The 17,839-nt window shown below is 47.8% G+C and overlaps 1 protein-coding gene across 1 annotated transcript in view; it reads left to right on the top strand.

The window, feature by feature from the left end:
- LOC146205538 (A.superbus venom factor 1-like) overlaps window positions 1-17,839 on the top strand; it is a 107,550-nt gene that overhangs the window by 40,447 nt on the left and 49,264 nt on the right. The window contains 4 exon segments of the mRNA XM_084607403.1: window positions 2,415-2,643; window positions 6,042-6,254; window positions 6,542-6,638; window positions 6,901-6,999. Of these exon segments, the coding sequence (XP_084463529.1) occupies window positions 2,415-2,643; window positions 6,042-6,254; window positions 6,542-6,638; window positions 6,901-6,999 (638 nt within the window).

Here is a 17,839-nt window from a genome sequence, read left to right as displayed (position 1 = left end):
TATCCACCTGTTTTTCAATGGGTGACAGGTTTTTGCTGGACTAGTGCTCGGAGCTCAACTGGGGTGGGATGCTTGGGAAAATGGTCATCGACCACACCATGGCCTTTTGGGGTTGGAGTTCCGCTTTTTACTTTCTGAGAATTCGGCTGACTTTTTTCGGTGTTTATTTGCAAAAACGACTTCCGGGTTTTTTTTTTTTTTGTTAATAATATTTTCTGCTGAAGAAATTTATCGTGGCTTTTTTTTTTTCGTTGAGATAAATGCATCCATGTACAGTTAAAATTCACGTAATGTACTGAAGTAATACACTCTGAAGGGCTAGTTGGTTCATAATAATTGAACGAGTAAAACTGCGCGAAAAAGACGGGACGTAAGAAACACACAGGCACCTTGTTTGTGCCTGTGTGTTTCTTACGTCCCGTCTTTTTCGCGCAGTTTTACTCATTCAACGTAATATACATTTTGGCTTATTTTTCTTGCGTGTTGTTTTATGCATTTTTATTTAATGTACAGTTTCTCATATATACAGTTAAGAACCTGGAAGAAAATGCTGTTGCCATGATGAAAATTAGCGCTAAGACAAAACGCATCAGTAAAAGAAAAATTCACACGTTAGACACAAAGGAGTAACTGAAGTATTATTTATTACGATGAAATTTTTGCGTAAACCAAATCACTTAAAAAACGCGCTTCTCTCGGCTTGTATCTGAGAAGTGTCACGTGGCAAGAAACTGGCAGGCGATTTTAACTCTCCCTCTCTCTCTCCCTCTGTGTGTGTGTGATTTCTTGGATACAATCGCGCTGCAAATTCTCTGGCCTGCCCTTCGCCCATCGAAGTGCCTGCCTTGCCGCAGGCGCCCTTTCTCGAACGCTTGACATGTCTATGAGGATGGGGAAGCACGGCTGCCATCCATTCCCCATTCGAGAGACCATGAACAATACTTCAAAACCCTCAACCGCTGTACTTAAACTAACGATCCCACTGTCTTACATTATGCCCCTGGACTGAACACTGTTCTAAATTTCTCCCGTAATCGAGAGTTCGCAGTGTGCATGACAAGGTGCTGACGTTTCTTCGGTTTAAACCGAACCTTTTAAAATGCATTCGGCGTACCTTTATGGGTGTTTTTTCAGTTTAAACCGAAAAGTACAACCCCTACATATAACCTGACGTTGAATACCGAAATCTTCGAGCCGATTGTTTTCTTTTCTTTTTTTTTTTAAATCTAGCATAACGAAACTCGGTGTTCAACAGCCTCGAGAAGGAACAGCGGTTTACATTAGGTACCGAAGCACTGGAAGTAGTAGGCGAATATTTCTACTTGACAGGTAGTAACCGCATATCCGGACCATGAAAAGGAAATAACAAGAAGAATAAGATTGAGATGGAGCGCATTTGGAAGCACTCGCAGATTATGACTCGCAGCTTACCGGTATCGCTCAAGAGGAAAGTATACGACAGTTGCATCTTACCTATACTCACCTATGGGGCGGAAACGTGGAGGCTAACCAAGAGAGTTCTACTTAAGTTAGGGACAACCCAGAGGGCTATGGAACGAAAAATGGTTTGGGGTAACATTAAGAGATAGGAAGCGTGCAGAGTGGGTCAGAGAAATAACTCAAGTTACTCCATTCTAGTGGAAATTAAGAAGAAGAAATGGGCATGGGCAGGACATATAGTACGAAGAGAGGATAACCCATGGTCGCTTAAGGTAACAAACTGGATTCCAAGAGAAGGAAAGCGTAGCAGGGGGCGGCAGAAAGTTAGGTGGGCAGGTGAGGTTAAGAAGTTCGCAGGAGTCAAGTGGATGCATCTAGCACAGAACCGGGTTAATTGGAGAAATATGGGAGAGGCCTTCGCCCTGCAGTGAGTATATTCAGGCTGATGATGATAATGATAAGGAACCTAAACTTCCTTTTGAGGTGAGCAAAACGAATTCGAAGGAGGTTCGGGGGGGAAGCAATTGTTTTTGTTATAACGAGTGGAGGCCGAATTCTTTCAGAGGGCCACATTGCCACGAATATAGACCGGAAACACTGCGCACAAATATCGAGTTCTTTAAGAAATAATTTGCGTCTTGTGACCAAGGATCTCAGCTCAGTTTCATGCTGGGCTTTGCGCGCTTCCATGTTTTCGACAGGGTAACAGAGCAGCCGTTTGGACAAGCTTACAGTCATCATAGGTATCAACAGTAGCCGAGCAGCCAGAACGGGACTAGTTCAAGAGTGACGCGAATTCTAAACAAATAAAAAGGCATAAAACAAAAAGGAATTACAGACAGTAGGTCCGCGGCACTACCCTGTGCCCGTTTTCAGCAGAATGAATTTCAATGGCCGCTCCAGCGCTTACATTTCTCGATGACGCATATTTTCTGCGAATCGTACACCACTGCTTTGACTGGTACCTCATGCAGGCAAGAGGGCACCGCCGAATTCCGGGCCAGCTTGCCGGCGTCGATCACTACGTGGGAGGTGAGCGCTGTGAGCGTGTCTCCCAGAGGTGGAGTCTGCGCTGTGGCGCCTCTCGAAATTGTGGCGACGAAAAAGTTCTGCATCGAGGTCAACGTCCCTTACTCGGTCGTCAAGAACGAGCAAATCGAGATCCCGGCCACCGTCTACAATTACGGCACGAGACCCGTGCAGGTGCGCACTTTCGTATCATCACCCCCTGTGCTCTGCCAACACGGTTTCCACTAAAGCAATGTCCGCTTAACGAAGGTCCGAGTACGTGTTGTGTTGCGTACATGTCCTTGGGCGTGAGCAGCTTATTGTGTTATGTCGGGGTCATAATTTCACTTCATAATCTCCATATCTTCGTCCTTCACCGTCAGTTCTAAGTGCGGAGTAACAGGGGACATTCGCTTGACTTCGGCCCACCTATTCACGCGACCACGCCATGAAGGTTTATTTTCTTTATTGTCCTGTGCTCAGTGGCTACCGGCGAGTCTGCTGAAGCCTTGCATCAGCATGAGTTTGTTTCGAAAAAACGTGAAAAGGGAACGTGGCACTGCAGCAGTGATTATGTTCCATTCCTCGCTGCACTCGTCGAATCGAGTGTCCAGCGGAGCTCAAACGTGCATGCTGCCCATCACCAAAAAGCTCGTATACTGCGCAATAGGCTCATTTTCCCCCCTTGTTGCCGTAGTGCTAATGCTCCATTAGCATGTGACAGTACACTCGCCAATCACAAAAGCTTCGGGCGCACGGAGCCCGCTTTCACGTGGTATTTTTAAACTGCGCAGGCTTTCATTTTTCCCCTTAAAAAGGGCTATGCTAAGGCTGTTTTTTTCGGAAGCACTTGGATTGGACTATTTTCGTTGCCTTCAGTAACTTTCTCATCCACATCTAAGCGCTTAGAGCAATTTTTGAAAGTTAATTAGCTAGTGCTGACTAATCATTCGAATCGGCGGAAGGAAATCCTATCAACATTCATTTGTTGATAGGATTTAGGCGCTCGATCACTGTGCCCAAGGATGCGGGATCGAATCCTGGCCGCGACGGCCGCTTTCCGATGGAGACGAAAAGTAAGGTGCCCGTGTCCTGTGAGATGGCAGAGCACGTTAAAGAACCTCTGGCGGTGGTAGAAATTTTCGCAGCCCTACACTGCGCCGTCTTTCATAGCCCGAGTCAATTTGGGACGTTAAACACCATAAACGAAACGAAACTATCAGCTTCCACAGACACAATTTTCTTCCAAACCCTTCTAATTAATACAACTAATAAACTGAAACTCTCTTTCACTTTCTATTTAATGCGGCCGGTTGTTAGTGCCAATGAGGAGTTTGACGGCGTGAGACGATGACACATGAGTTTTTCGAAGGACGAAAAACTAATTTTCTAAAGCGTCGCAGCGCAAGGAAATCTGGCGCTTTTTCCGAAATAAATCGAAATTCAGCCCATTTGACGCGCAGGAAGCTAGGTGCGACGTCCGTTGCTGATGTATCGCAGTGACTACGGCGGCAGATTTGAATTGCGTACTGGACCATGACCGCATGTTGTACTTTATTTTCATCATAATTATCATCATCACCATCATCATCATTTATTTCCAACATATTGTTGGAGATCTCCAAACGAAAAAGCTGTTGAGAAACAGCTTGAGAGTGCATGGGGCCCGTACAAGGCAGCAGCATTCAAAGCCTCTCTATAAATTAACAAAAAATACTTAATTTGTTTTTCAATTTGCATGTCACAGTTCCCAGCAAAGTAAACAAAGGTCGCACAAATCAATGGGCGGAAAGGTAAAGGATATAAAAAAATGAAGTTGCCACAAGAAAACTCCACCATAGACAAAAAAGCACAGAAAATAGATAGCGTCAACAGTTGGATAAAAAAAACATTCGCGTATTTGCCTTCCAGTAACAGTTCTCAAGTCAATACCTTGGCTTACAACTTTGAGTAAGAATGGTAACCTGTGTTTTAAGGAATGCAACATGTAGTCGGTGCGTCTGTGAGGAATGGGCGACTTCTCACTGCTACGGGTAGGAAGGGGGGGGGGGGGGGTCGCCACTGTACACTCTTAAGCTGGATAAGGAATCAAAATATGTTTTATATACATTGTCGTCAAAGAGAGATGTGTAGATAAAACGAAAATCATAAATTGTTTTGACATTTATTATCCGGTATTGAGAGAACAGTTCTTTTCACCGGTACAGGTAAGGCAAATTGACGATGTAGCTCAACGCTTTCTTTTGTAGAAGCAATAAATTATCGATGTTCTTCGTCGTTGTGGTGTCCCACACCAATGCACAATAGTTAATGTGTGATGAAAACAGAGCATGTAAAATTTGTAATTTGTCTTTTTCTAGGAGAAAGCGAAGACATCGCGAAGGCGCTCCAGTGGCTGATGAGAGTGATTTGGAAACAGAATCAATATGATGCATCCACGTCAAATGAGTAGAAAAAGTTACGCCGAGAATTTTATGTTCCTCAACTATGTCAATGAATGTACCACCACATCACCACAAAGTTACACCAAAAATTTTGTGTTCGCCAACTATGTCACTGAATATGTTACCCAATGATACATATTATGGTACACACACCTGTTTGCATCTGGTCGTGAACATTATTGCTTTAGATGTATTGGCATTTGTTTTCGATTAATTTAGTTGGGATCAATCCACAAACTCAGACAAAAAACTGATACGGCATCGTCTTGTCCACGACTTCAATCTCCCAAATGGCGCTAACTATCGGAGCTCACTAGTTAAAAAGTTGATCAGCGAATTTTAATTTGTTATATATAGCTATATGTGTTTTGCAGTAAATCCTGTCCGCCGAGGCTGGCAGTTTATTTACGAAAAAAATATTTTTCTATTATTCTGAACCACTTATTTTTAGGGACTTTTTAAACTGTTCGGTGAAACGCCTGGTATTTCCTTTATAACGAGCCCAGGCACACCACTGTTATTGTTGAAATAGCTTAACGGGCATAGCGCAATAAGAACAAAGAAATAAACGATCAGGCCATTCAAGCCCTCGAGCAAGGTAATTATTAGTGACATTTGAGCGTCGTCGAGGACTAAATGGATTCGAATTAGATTCCCTGTGAACTACCAGGAAACGTCTCTCGGTGGCAAGAGCTGGCTGCCTGGCCATTTCGGCTGAGTTTTGTTCGAGGAACGCCTCTGCTTTCTCAGCGAAAAGCGGTATTTAAAGCCTACGTTTCGACAAGCGTCTTAGGAGTTTTCAGGCGTCCGCTGCTTCAGCGACCGCGCAAGTAAACTGCGATCAACATTCACGGTAAAGACCAGCCAAGTCAGTTGGAGAAGCGGCTAAAGTTACCTAGGGGCTGTCTCAGGGCAGAGAAACTGTGGCTACGTTAGTGATTTCGCTACATTAGTAACTTCCGCAATAACAGCAAGTAGTTAAGCATTTTGCGTGAATTCACTTATTTTCCCCTTGTTTCGCAATTATCTTTATTGATTCCCAAAATTCAAGAGTTCAAATTCAGAAGAAAAGCAAATCGCAAAGGGCATGAAGTTTGTGTCAGAAAAATTACCATAGATAAAGTGTGGCCTCTATTACGCTGCTTTCAGGCTAAAGTGATCCTGCTCGGAACCAACGACGTCTGCTCTGGGGTCAAGCTTGGAAAACCGTCCGCGGTACGGATTCTGGAGATTCCACCGGGACATGGCCGCACCGCCATATTTCCAGTGGTGCCCCTTGCCACCGGAACCAAGGAGATTCACGTGAAGGCGCGCGCCAACAGCGGCGAAGCCGACGAAGTTAAAGTCAACCTCAATGTCAGGGTAAGTGAGCGCGAGTCAGCCGCAGTCAGTCGTGTGCACAGTATCAGCAGGGTTCTCTAAATTGACTCATTTATGTCAATGATCAGTATATAGCTTGCTCGTAGGGAAATCTGAAACGGTAATAGTCTCAACAGAACTACAAGAGAAACCCCTCTACATCACTGGTTCACGGTAACCTGTAGCGTCAAACGCACTCATAATATTGTTTACCTACTTTATAATATGTTACGGCTGACGGCCCGAGGCGCGGCTTAATAGCAGTACCTCTCGCCATCTTTATCTTTCAGCCCCCGGGAGTTCAGAGAAAACGATCGTTTGCCGTCGTCTTGCAGCCTCAAAACCCTAGAAAGCGAAACAGGCGATTTACCCATGAGGAGTACACAGGTGAGAAACAACCGGTATTTCATCCAGACTTCTGGATAATCGTACCGAAGCACCACAAACTATGCCCACAAATGTCTGTTCCTGAAATGGAAATCGCATGACGAATCACTATTTTCTTACGTTCTAGCAATGCCTTCGTTTAAGGCGACCATTATTGCTATAAGCGTGTTCAAACGAAAGTCGGCATCAGAGGAAAAAAAAAGTACCTGATGAGTCATAACTGCATATGGTTTCAATGTCATGCTTATTATTCCTGTTTCAGAGGCATTTGGCCCAAATGGAACGCAGCTGCTACACATCAGGCCGCCACGTCCTGATTTTGTCTTGCCAAACACAGAGCACTGCGAAATAGACATCGTCGGTAAGCCTTGGCCACAACGTCCTGTATTGCGATTCCAGAACAAAAACTGCAACATCAGTTGTCTTTGCTATTATAAAAAAAATACATTTTAGAAGTTTAAGTATATATAACATGATTTCACCACTGAGAGTGCAAACAAAACAAAAAAATTGAGGGTGAATGTATTTAGTACGTTGCTGAAGTGAGAAGTGTCATGCTAATAACTGCTTCAAAGCATGTTGTGAAGTAATAAACATTAAGCCAAAAATTTTCATTGCATTCTGATAGCCGATGTTCCATTATGAAGAAGTGTTTGATACGCAAAAATAAAAAATAAATTTCGACGACTAAATGTAAATGCCTGTGTCCTACATTATTATGACAGAAGTTCGGAATGATAATTACCACCGACCTTTGGTCGCTGCTTTAGCAAACAGAGTTAACAATCGCTGCAGTTTGTCCTGTCGTGTTGTGTATCTACATATCTGTAACTGAAGAATAGCCTGCAACGCAAAGACGAACGTAGCGTTTCGCTAGCGACCACAAAAATATGCTCGAGCATAACTGTAACATATCTCTAGCCACTGTAATATTCACTGATAGCGGCATGTCAAGCGACGCTTCCTTAAGTATTTACATATATGAGTATGTGAAATTTCCTTTATGACGCCGTAAGACAAGAAATTCTATTTCTTAAGTACCAAAACTGTTTCAAGCCCAAATGAGGGTACCTATATATTTTAGAAGCTTACTAGTTCTGACCAGAAAATCAATTCTCAGCAGTCGAAATGCTATTGTGCAAAAACAAAGGGAAGACTGGTGACCATAAGTACAGTACCGTAGTTATTCGCATAATGAAAGAGCTCGCATAATAAATTGGCCACACTACTTCGGCTAGCCGGGTGGCAGTGATAGGGATCTTTAACGTGTACTGACATCGCATTGCAGAGGGACGCCTGTCCGCTGCGCCTCTATTGAAACGCAGCCGCCTGCGGAAGGGTTCGAAACTGAACCCAACTGTCGAAAGAGACCGCCGATGGCTGTTTTTCGATGGAGCCTCAACGGAGAGGCGTCCGTGTGTAGTGCGATGTCAGTGCACGTTAAGATCCCGGGTGATTGAAATTACTACGGAGCCCTCCACTACGACATTTATTTCTCTCTTTCCGCTTTCACTCCTACTTTCAGGTGCCCACGGAGAAATGTGACAGATATTGCGTCATTCCTCTCCTATAAACCTATTCACAATTTGCAATTTTACGTGCGCTTCACGCGTTTTAACTGACGACGAGGCGGAGCGGCCACAGATGTACCGCGAGAGAGCGGGGGCGTGTCACGTGTCAATTTTACGAGACAAGAAGTGAAGGAGATTGGATGAAGGCTTCCTATAGCCGATCGCTGTGCACCTTTCAGTATAGTAATGATGTCCGCATGTTTGCAAGCTGACGAGACCTGCCCTTCTCCCACAATCCTTCATTGGTGTATTCGATTAGGTCCTTCAAGTGGTCGGTGCTTGAATTCCTGATCATGGCGTCGGTAACCTTGTCTCCTCCTGGCGCAGTGTTTCTTGTTGACATAGGGCTGCAGCGTAGACCTGTGGCATTGGTATGGATGAGTCAATGGAAATGTTTGGTTGGTCCTCACATAATGTTTGGCCGGGGAGGCGTCTGCAAAGTATTTCTTCTACATGGCTGTGATTAAGTTTGCGCCCGTGCCCGTGATTCTGTGGGTTATAGAATGGAGGGTTCTTCTTTGGGCTGATTTGAATTTGGAGGGCTCTTAGAATCGTCAATGTTTTGCCCGCACTCAGGGCACCTTTAAGTGTGTTGCAGAATGCTACCCAGTTTTGCTTCGAGAACTTTATGGCATACTCCTTGACTTCTGCTGTAACCTTCCCTATTTTTCATTGTAGATGTATATCTAATATTTGTCTTTTTCATCCTTTTGTTAGACCTTTTGGATTGCCCATAAATGTAGATGTCTGCCTACTTCTTGTGGTTCTGTTGTTGTTTGGATCTCATATCTTATGTTCTGAACCCAACTTTCAATTGTTGTGAAGTCGTCACTTGATGGCTTATATTCATTCCAGTCCGTTATTTCGGTAGAGCCAGTATTGTTCTTCATGCGGGCTGTCTTAGGGATAAGGTAAGAAGTTCGTGGTCGCTGCCCAGAGTTTATTCGTCCCGATTAGTCCACTTGCAGTGGTTTATGTTTTTGGTGAACGTTAGATATGGGCAGGCGTCTATGCTTACATTGTTTCCTATTCTTGTGGGGAACATAGTGCCCGTCATTAGGCAGAGGTTTAGCTGCTCAGCCACTTGCAACAAACTGGTTCCCTTCGGGGCGCCCTTATGTTAGCCCCATGCCGTGTGAACAACGTTAAAATCTCCCATAATAACTAGGGGGTTCTGTATCGCTACACGTGCGGCGCTTCAATAACTGTGGCTTGAAATCTTCCCGTGCGTTGATCGGAGGACTGTAGATGTTTAGAAGGAACACGCTGTGCTTCCTTCTTTTTTTGCGAGATGATCCCAGTGAGGGCCTCATTTATCTCGCGAACGGAGAGATAGTGTTATATGGCTATTAGTGTGGGGGCCAGTAGTGTAGCTATTCTAGGTGCAATGTCGAAAATATATGCGAGGTATCCCTTGACGTAAGGCATGCCTCCCGTACCTTGGAGGCAGATGATGTCTGAAATTATGGGTTGATTTGAATAAAAAGCTGCAGGGAGTTGATTTTTTTTTCAAGGACCGACAGTTAAATTGGCATAATTTTATGTGGTCTGGTTACCGATTAGTGGAAATGGCCATCAGTGTTCGCTCGTCACTGACTCGTAGTCGCGAGGTCAATCGTGCCAGCGAACCTCCTGTGGGCCTTTAGACCGGGATTATAGGAGATTAATGTGATATTGATACGTGGCAAGGTAAGGCCAAGAGATTAGTCCAAGATGACTCCGCACACAGCACGCAGAAACACAGTAGCGTTAACCGGGCATTAACCGACACTGCTCGCACGTCGTCTTCACCAAAATTCACGAGCTTCTTCTTCTTCCGTCCTTATGCAGATGCCAGTGCATGCACCGCCTAATGTAGCACTACCCCGCCAGCTGAAAAGCACCGTCCCGGTGCGTACTAGCGTCCAAACCAGGGTCCGTGTAGTAGGGCTTGAGGCGTGCAACATGGACCGTCTCGGTGCGTGGTGTAGAGGTATGCGTTGCGGGGTACAAGGGCTCAATTTCATATGTCACTGGAGCCACTTGTCGTAGAATGCGATAGGGTCCTGTATAACGGGGCAAAAGTTTTTCCGATAGGCCAACGCGGCGAACTGGGGTCCAAAGCAGCACGAGAGAGCCGCAAGAATACTGTGTATTGCGATGACAGGAATCATAGCGACGTTTCTGTGAGTGCTGGGAGGCTGCGAGTCGGTTGCGAGCAACAACGCGGGCAGCATCAGCTCGGGCTATGGCGTCACGAGCATATGAGCTGGCAGTGGCGGCCGAAGGGAGCAGGCTGTCAAAAGGAAGCAGAGGTTCACTGCCGCATAGAAGATAGAAAGGGGAGTAGCCGGTAGTGTCGTGACGTGACGAATTGTATGCGAATGTCACAAATGGCAGTGTTATGTCCCAGTCGCGGAGGTCATCAGAAACGTACATAGACAGCATGTCAGTTAAGGCGTTCAGTTAGCCCGTTCGTCTGTGGATGGTAGGCAGTCGTGAAAGAATGACGACCGTTGCATAATCGTAGGATCTCGTCGACTATACGCGCAAGAAAACAACGGCCACGGTCGGTGAGCAGTTGGCGGGGAGCTCCGTGGACGAGTATAACGTCGTTGAGGAGGAAAGCAGCGACATCAGTTGCACAACTGGTTGGTATTGCTCGTGTGACCGCGTAACGTGTGGTGTAATCAGTGGCCACCGCAATCCATTTGTTCCCCGATGCGGACAGTGGAAAAGGTCCTAGAAGATCCAGACCCACTCGAGAAAATGGGTCTATGGGGATGTCGATCGGCTGCAGTAGTCCAGCTGGTAAAACTGATGGCTTTTTCCGGCGTTGACAGCGGTCACAAGCCGCCACGTAGCGGCGGACTGCGCGGCCCGGCCCGGCCAAAAGAACCGACGGCGCACACTGTCGTATGTGCGAGAGACGCCTAGATGACCTGCTGTGGGAACGTCGTGAAGCTGTTCAAGGAAGGTTGTGCGTAGGTGCTGAGGGACTACTAGTAGAAGGTCGGGGCCATCAGGTCGCATATTGTGCCGGTATAAGGTGCCGTCGTGGAGCACAAACAAACGAAGGAAAGGGTCATGGCGATCGGCGCTGAGGCGATTTATAATTTCGCGAACCTGAGGGTCCTGGCGTTGCTCCCGGCGAATGTTAGAAAAGTCAGAAATAGCACGCAAGCGTCATTGTCACATTCAAGTTGGCTTCGCGGGTCGACTGGATGACGGGACAGGCAATCGGCATTTCGATGCAACTGGCCAGACCTATAAAGTACTGAAAAATTGCACTCCTGAAGGCGCAAGGCCCAACGTCCAAGGCGGCCAGTAGGGTCTTTGAGTCTGGAAAGCCAGCATAATGCGTTGTGGTCAGTGACTACTGTGAATGGCCGCCCATACAAGTAAGGGCGGAACTTCGTAATGGCCCAAACTAGGGCTAAGCACTCACGTTCAGTGATGGAATAATTCTGTTCGGCAGCAGAGAGGAGTCGGCTGGCATAGGCGATGACGCGAGGGGACCCGAGCTGACGTTGTGCGAGAACGGCACCAATTCCATGACCACTTGCATCGGTGCGTACTTCTGTGGGCGCTGAAGGATTGAAGTGAGCCGACACTGGCGGACCGGTGAGGTGGGCAATAAGAGCGACGAAGGCGGCCAATTGTTCGTGGCCCCAGGAAAAGGAGACCCCTTTTTTCAGAAGCTGCGTGAGTGGACGGGCGATTTCCGCGAAGTTTGGTACAAATCGCCGGAAATATGAGCAAAGTCCGAGGAAGCTACGCACGTCGCTGCTAGATTTCGGTATAGGAAAATCACTTACAGCGCGAATTTTGTCGGGGTCCGGCTGGATGCCATGGGTGTTGACCAAGTGTCCTAGGACCTTGAGTTCCCGGCGACCAAAGCTACACTTCTTGGAGTTCAGTTGAAGGCCAGCTCGTCGGAAGACGCCAATAATAGCCGAAACGTGATGGAGGTGGCCCTCAAAGGTCGATGAAAATACGATGGCGTCATCGAGATAGCACAGACATGTGGTCCATTTCAACCCGCGTAGTAAAGAGTCCATCATGCGCTCGAAGGTCGCAAGGGCATTACATAATCCGAAAGGCATCACCTTGAATTGGTAGAGGCCATCTGGGGTGACAAAAGCCGTCTTTTCACGATCTCTTTCGTCAACAGAGATCTGCCAATATCCAGAACGGAGATCGATGGAGAAGTAGTTGGCACCATGCAGGCAGTCGAGGGCGTCATCGATCCTTGGAAGAGGGTACACGTTTTTCTTGGTTATCTTATTTAGGTGGAGATAATCTAAGCAAAACCTCCAGCTGTTGTCTTTCTTTTTAACGAGTACTACCGGAGACGCCCAGGGGCTGCTCGACGGCTCAGTAATGTTGCTGGCCAACATTTTCTCCACTTCTTCCTGAATGATCCGGCGTTCGGAAAGAGCAACTCTGTAAGGCCATCTGTTAATAGGGCGGGCATCTCCAGTATCGATGCGATGTGTGACGACGGATGTTTGGCCCAGGGATCCGTGACCGAATTCAAAAATATCGCTGTATGACCGCAAAAGGCCGGCAAGGGCGCTTGCATATTCGGGACGCAGATCAAAGGCAACCATTGCTGAGATGAGGTCCTCAGGACTATGTGACGGGACAGGTTGTGCAGGTACCTCGGCGTGAAGGTCGGACAGCACTGCAGAAATAGTAAAGCTGGACAAAGGTGACAGCTCGGCAAGGAAAATGCCCTCCGGGAGAACTTGCGAAGACATGCTGAAGTTGAGTACGGGAATGTTGGTGAGGTTATTCTCGACGTGTACAATGTCATGAGGTAGGACGATGTTGCGCTGTAGAGTGATGTCAGCGGTGGGGTTGGCAACGTAGTCGCCGTCAGGAACTGAAGGAAAAGGTGACATGGGCACATATACTGCCACCTCGGGAGGTAGGCGCGTAAATGTACTGGAGTGGAGGCGAGGCTGGGATTGGTCAGCAGTAGGGTCGTGAACACAATGGGGCAGGGCTAGGCGCAGAAGTCCGGAGGCATAGTCAATGAGAGCTAATGGGCTGTTAAAAAGTCTAGGCCTAAAATCACGTCTTGAGGACAAGTAGTAAGGACAGCGAAGAGCACAGGGACGTGATGGCCGGCGATGCTGACGCGCGCAGTGCACATTCCGATGATGGTAGCAGTGTTTCCATCGGCAGCACGAACTGTAGAGGTGTTAGCGGGCGTAAAAACTTTTTTGAGGCGCTGGCGGAACGACGAACTAAGGACTGAAATATGGGCTCCAGTGTCAATAAGGGCAGAAATGGAGACTCCGTCCACAAGAATGTCAATGAGGTTACGTTTGGGATTGGGGGTCGGTTCCGAGTTGACAGTCCGGGTCGGTAATGCAGCGTCACTCCCGGGCGCTGCACTCGCTAGTTTCCCGAGTAGGTGCCGGCGTATGGTGGGGAGGAGCTGCGAGGAAGGACCGGTGAGCGGGATCGACGAGTCAGTGGGGATGGAGATCGGCTGGTGCGACGGGCAGTGGGGACGGTTTCGTTGCGAGGTTGATCTGTTTGAGGACGATAATGTCCAGGTCCATCATAGGCGGGGCGGGGCTCCTCTAGTTGGGCATGGAAGCGTCGAGTTCCATTGTAGTATTGACGGTCGGCGTTGTAATAAGAGCGAGGGGCGAAGAAGGTACGGCTACGGCAATAACGAGATGTATGGCCGGCGCGACAGCAAGTGAAGCAAATTGGCCTGTCGTCTGCGGAGCGCCACTCTGCAGGATTGCGGCTAAGGTAGCGACGTGGGAAAGCCTGGCTCGCAGTAGCAGCAGCCACTACAGGAACAGGGTGTGTTGGTGACGGTGGCGGCACGGGGCTGGTGGAGATGCCGACGTTGGCGAGTTCTTGGCGAACAACGGCCTGTATCATGGCCATAGTGTCGGGCGGCGGAGACGTGAGTGGTGCAGGAGCCAAGGCCTCGAGTTCTCTCCGGATGATCCGAGTGATGTTCGCTGGATGAGAAGGCTGTTCCAAAGGCGGCAGGTCAGCGCAAGATGATGTAGCCGCCGTGTTTGGAAGGCGGTCAAAGCGATGTACGATACGGCGTTGTTTAGCCTGCTCGAAGTTTCGACAGACTTGAAGTACCGAGTCGACGGTAGCGCAATCCGTACAGAAGAGGATGTTGAACGCATCATCCGCTATACCCTTGAGGATATGCCCTATCTTGTCACCTTTTGGCATGGAGCTGTTCACCTTGCGTCACAACGAAAGGACGTCTTGAATATAGGCAAGGTAGGACTCTGTGGGGGATTGGGTGCGAGTGGAAAGTTCTGTTTTTGCTGCGCGAGCCCGCCCAATCGGCTTTCCGAACAAGTCCTGTAGCTTTTGTTTACAGATTTCCCAGGTCACTAGCTCTTGCTTGTGATTTTGGAACCACGTCCGAGCTGTTCCCGCCAAATAGAAGATTATGTTCGTCAGCATAATGGTCGCGTCCCAGTGGTTGTTTCTGCTGCAGCACTCGTACTCATCTACCCAGTCGTCGACGTCCGGCATGTCTTCGCCATTAAAGATGGGAGGGTGGCGGATCTTCGTGAGTACCACTGGCTGAGCCGATGTTGCTGCGATGGTAGGGGATGTCTCGGAGGTCATAGTGGTCGTTCCTGACGTCGTTGGGAACCCAGATAGGTGGCGGCAACTGCGCAAATCCAGCTTTTCTGTGCTATTTTGCTCTTATATTCTGTTCTGAGCGCACGGGGATCTTGAGTCACCTCCACCAAGATGATACGTGGCAAGGTAAGGCCAAGAGATTAGTCCAAGATGACTCCGCACACAGCACACAGAAACACAGCAGCGTTAACCGGGCTTTAACCGACACTGCTTGCACGTCGTCTTCACCAAAACTCACGAGCTTCTTCTAATGTAGCAATATATATATATATATATATATATATATATATATCGCCCAGCCAAGGTGGCGCTGCGGCTAAGGCGCCCTCGGCGGCTGCGTTTCGGTAGAGGCGAAACGGAGTGGCGTCCGTATGCTGTGCGATGTCAGTGCACGTTAAAGTACCCCAAACCCCAAATGGTCGAAATTTCCGGAGTTCTCCACTACCGCTTTCGGACGTTAAATTCCACAAACCAAACCATATATATATATATATATATATATATATATATATATATATATATATATATATATATATATTCTTCTTTCCTTCATGTATTATAACGAGCACCCTCATTTCCCCTTAATTGATCTGCTTGTAGCTTCCGGGGGTCTCGGTTCTGGCCGTCTTGAAGCCATAGGTAGCGTAAGAGGGTTCTAGCACAGCTTTCGCCCTCGCTCTTGATCACGTTCTACGTGACGCTGGCGGTAACAAAGGACGTACCACGTCCGCCGCTATGGTTGAGGGTGTCGCTGGTGAACACTCTCAAGGTTCGTATACAGACAACATAAATACCCAAGCAAGTAGCAGGGGGGACAGCGGCCGATTTAGCTCAGTTGGAAGAGCACCGGACGCGATATTCGGAGATCGTGGGTTCGGTTCCCACCGTCGGCACGTTGTTTTTTCTTCTACTTTGTGTTTAATTATCTTTCCCCTAAACAGATTACATTACTAATTTCTGTGATTATCTAAGTAAACATTAAAAATAAAAGACAAAGTACAATCTCCAACGCTTTCCTTGGCCTCGCCGACTATTGGCTTCTTGCCTTCACATATATATATATATATATATATATATATATATATATATATATATATATATATATATATATATATATATATATATATATATATATATATATATATATATATATGTTGTCACGGACAACAGGGCTAGACTTGACTAAAAACGACGGTACGAAGCTGTACCAGCAGGCAAAGTTCGGCGCACAGCACGCGAGAGTCAACTTCAGTGTCCTCTTCTTCCAGGCGCAGCAAGAACATGGGGACACCAGGTGGCATTACTCCCCCTCTTAAAAAAGAAATAAGGGACGGAGCGCGAACGATGGCCAATGTAAGCGAAAAGAAAGACCAGCACATGGACAGCATAGATAACGGAGGCGGGGTAAGGTGTCCTGCGCGACAACGAAACAAGCGCATAGCGCACTACCGCGTGAAATAGGGCTTCATGCGGACAACGTGCACCACCTCGGAGCGTGATTGCCGACGCGAGGGCTGCACAGTACCCACTGGAAGAACTTCGTAAGTCGCTTTCGTGACTCGGCGCAGAACTTCATAAGGTCCGAAGTAACGGGAAATCAATTTATCACACAAGCCGGGCCGACGCACCGGGGTCCACACCCAAACTTTCTCTCCAGGATGGTATGCCACGTGTCGATGACGGAGGTTGTAGCGGCGTGCATCCGTGCCCTGCTGTTGTTAAATGTGAATGCGGGCAAGTTGACGTGCTTCCTCAGCGCACTGAGCAAACTGCTCGGCGTCTGGCGTGAGTGGATGATCATCTGTGCAGCTCGGAAGCATGGCATCCAACATCGTCTGAACGTCACGTCCGTAGACTAGGCGAAATGGTATAAAACGCGTCGTCTCTTGGGTGGCTGTGTTGTAGGCATATGTGATGTAGGGGAGAATTTCATCCCAGTTTTTGTGCTGCGAGTCTATGTACATTGCGATCATGTCGGCGATGGTTTTGTTGAGTCTCTCCGTGAGGCCATTCGTCTGCGGGTGATATGCAGTAGTTTTTCGGTGGCTGGTATGACTAAGCTCGAGCACGTCGTGCATGAGCTGTGCCGTAAACGCGGTTCCTCGATCGGTTAAGACTAGGGACGGTGCACCATGACGCAACATGATTTGCTGCATAAAGAATTGGGCGATCTCAATTGATGTGCCCCGCTGCACTGCCTTGGTTTCCGCATAACGTGTGAGATAGTCGGTCGCGACTATAATCCATTTGTTACCCATCGATGACAGCGGAAATGGGCCCGGTAGGTCGATGCCGACTTGGTCAAACGGCGTGCGAGGTGGAATAATCGGTTGGAGTAAACCCGCGGGCTTGAGAGGAGGCACCTTTCGACGTTGACACTCGCGGCAGCCTCCGACGTAGCGATGGACGGCGTCAGAAAGTTTAGGCCAATAATAGGCTTGACGAACTCGAGCGAGTGTGCGTGCAAAGCCCAAGTGGCCGGAGGTGGGCTCATCGTGGCAAGCCAAAAGGATATCGTAGCGAAGGTCGGCCGGCACGACAAGGAGGTGCGCTCGATCAACAGTGCTGGAGTTTTTCTTGAATAAAACGCCATTCCGAAGACAGAATGCAGACAGGTGCCTTCCAAACTGACGGGAGACGTCAGCAGTGCGACCCTCCAGGTGGTCAATGACAGGTCGAAGTTCTGTGTCAGCTCGCTGTCGGGTCATTATGTCTGAGGCATTCACTAGTCCAAGAAAACCTCTGTCATCCGTGACGTTATCGACAAATCCGACGGGTGCCCGGGAGAGCGCGTCAGCATCTTCGTGCTTCTGACCAGATTTGTGCACAATGGAGTAATCAAATTCTTGGAGGCGAAGGCTCCATCGTGCTAGGCGCCCTGATGGGTCACGGAGATTGGCCAGCCAACACAAAGAATGGTGGTCAGTAACGACTTTAAACACACGGCCATAGAGGTAAGGCCTAAATTTCATAGTTGCCCACACAACCGCGAGGCATTCCTTT

This window comes from Amblyomma maculatum, chromosome 1, assembly GCF_055883805.1.
Source record: "Amblyomma maculatum isolate TAMU_Amacu chromosome 1, ASM5588380v1, whole genome shotgun sequence".
Taxonomy (NCBI): domain Eukaryota; kingdom Metazoa; phylum Arthropoda; class Arachnida; order Ixodida; family Ixodidae; genus Amblyomma; species Amblyomma maculatum.
This window is presented reverse-complemented; position numbering and strand designations above follow the sequence as displayed.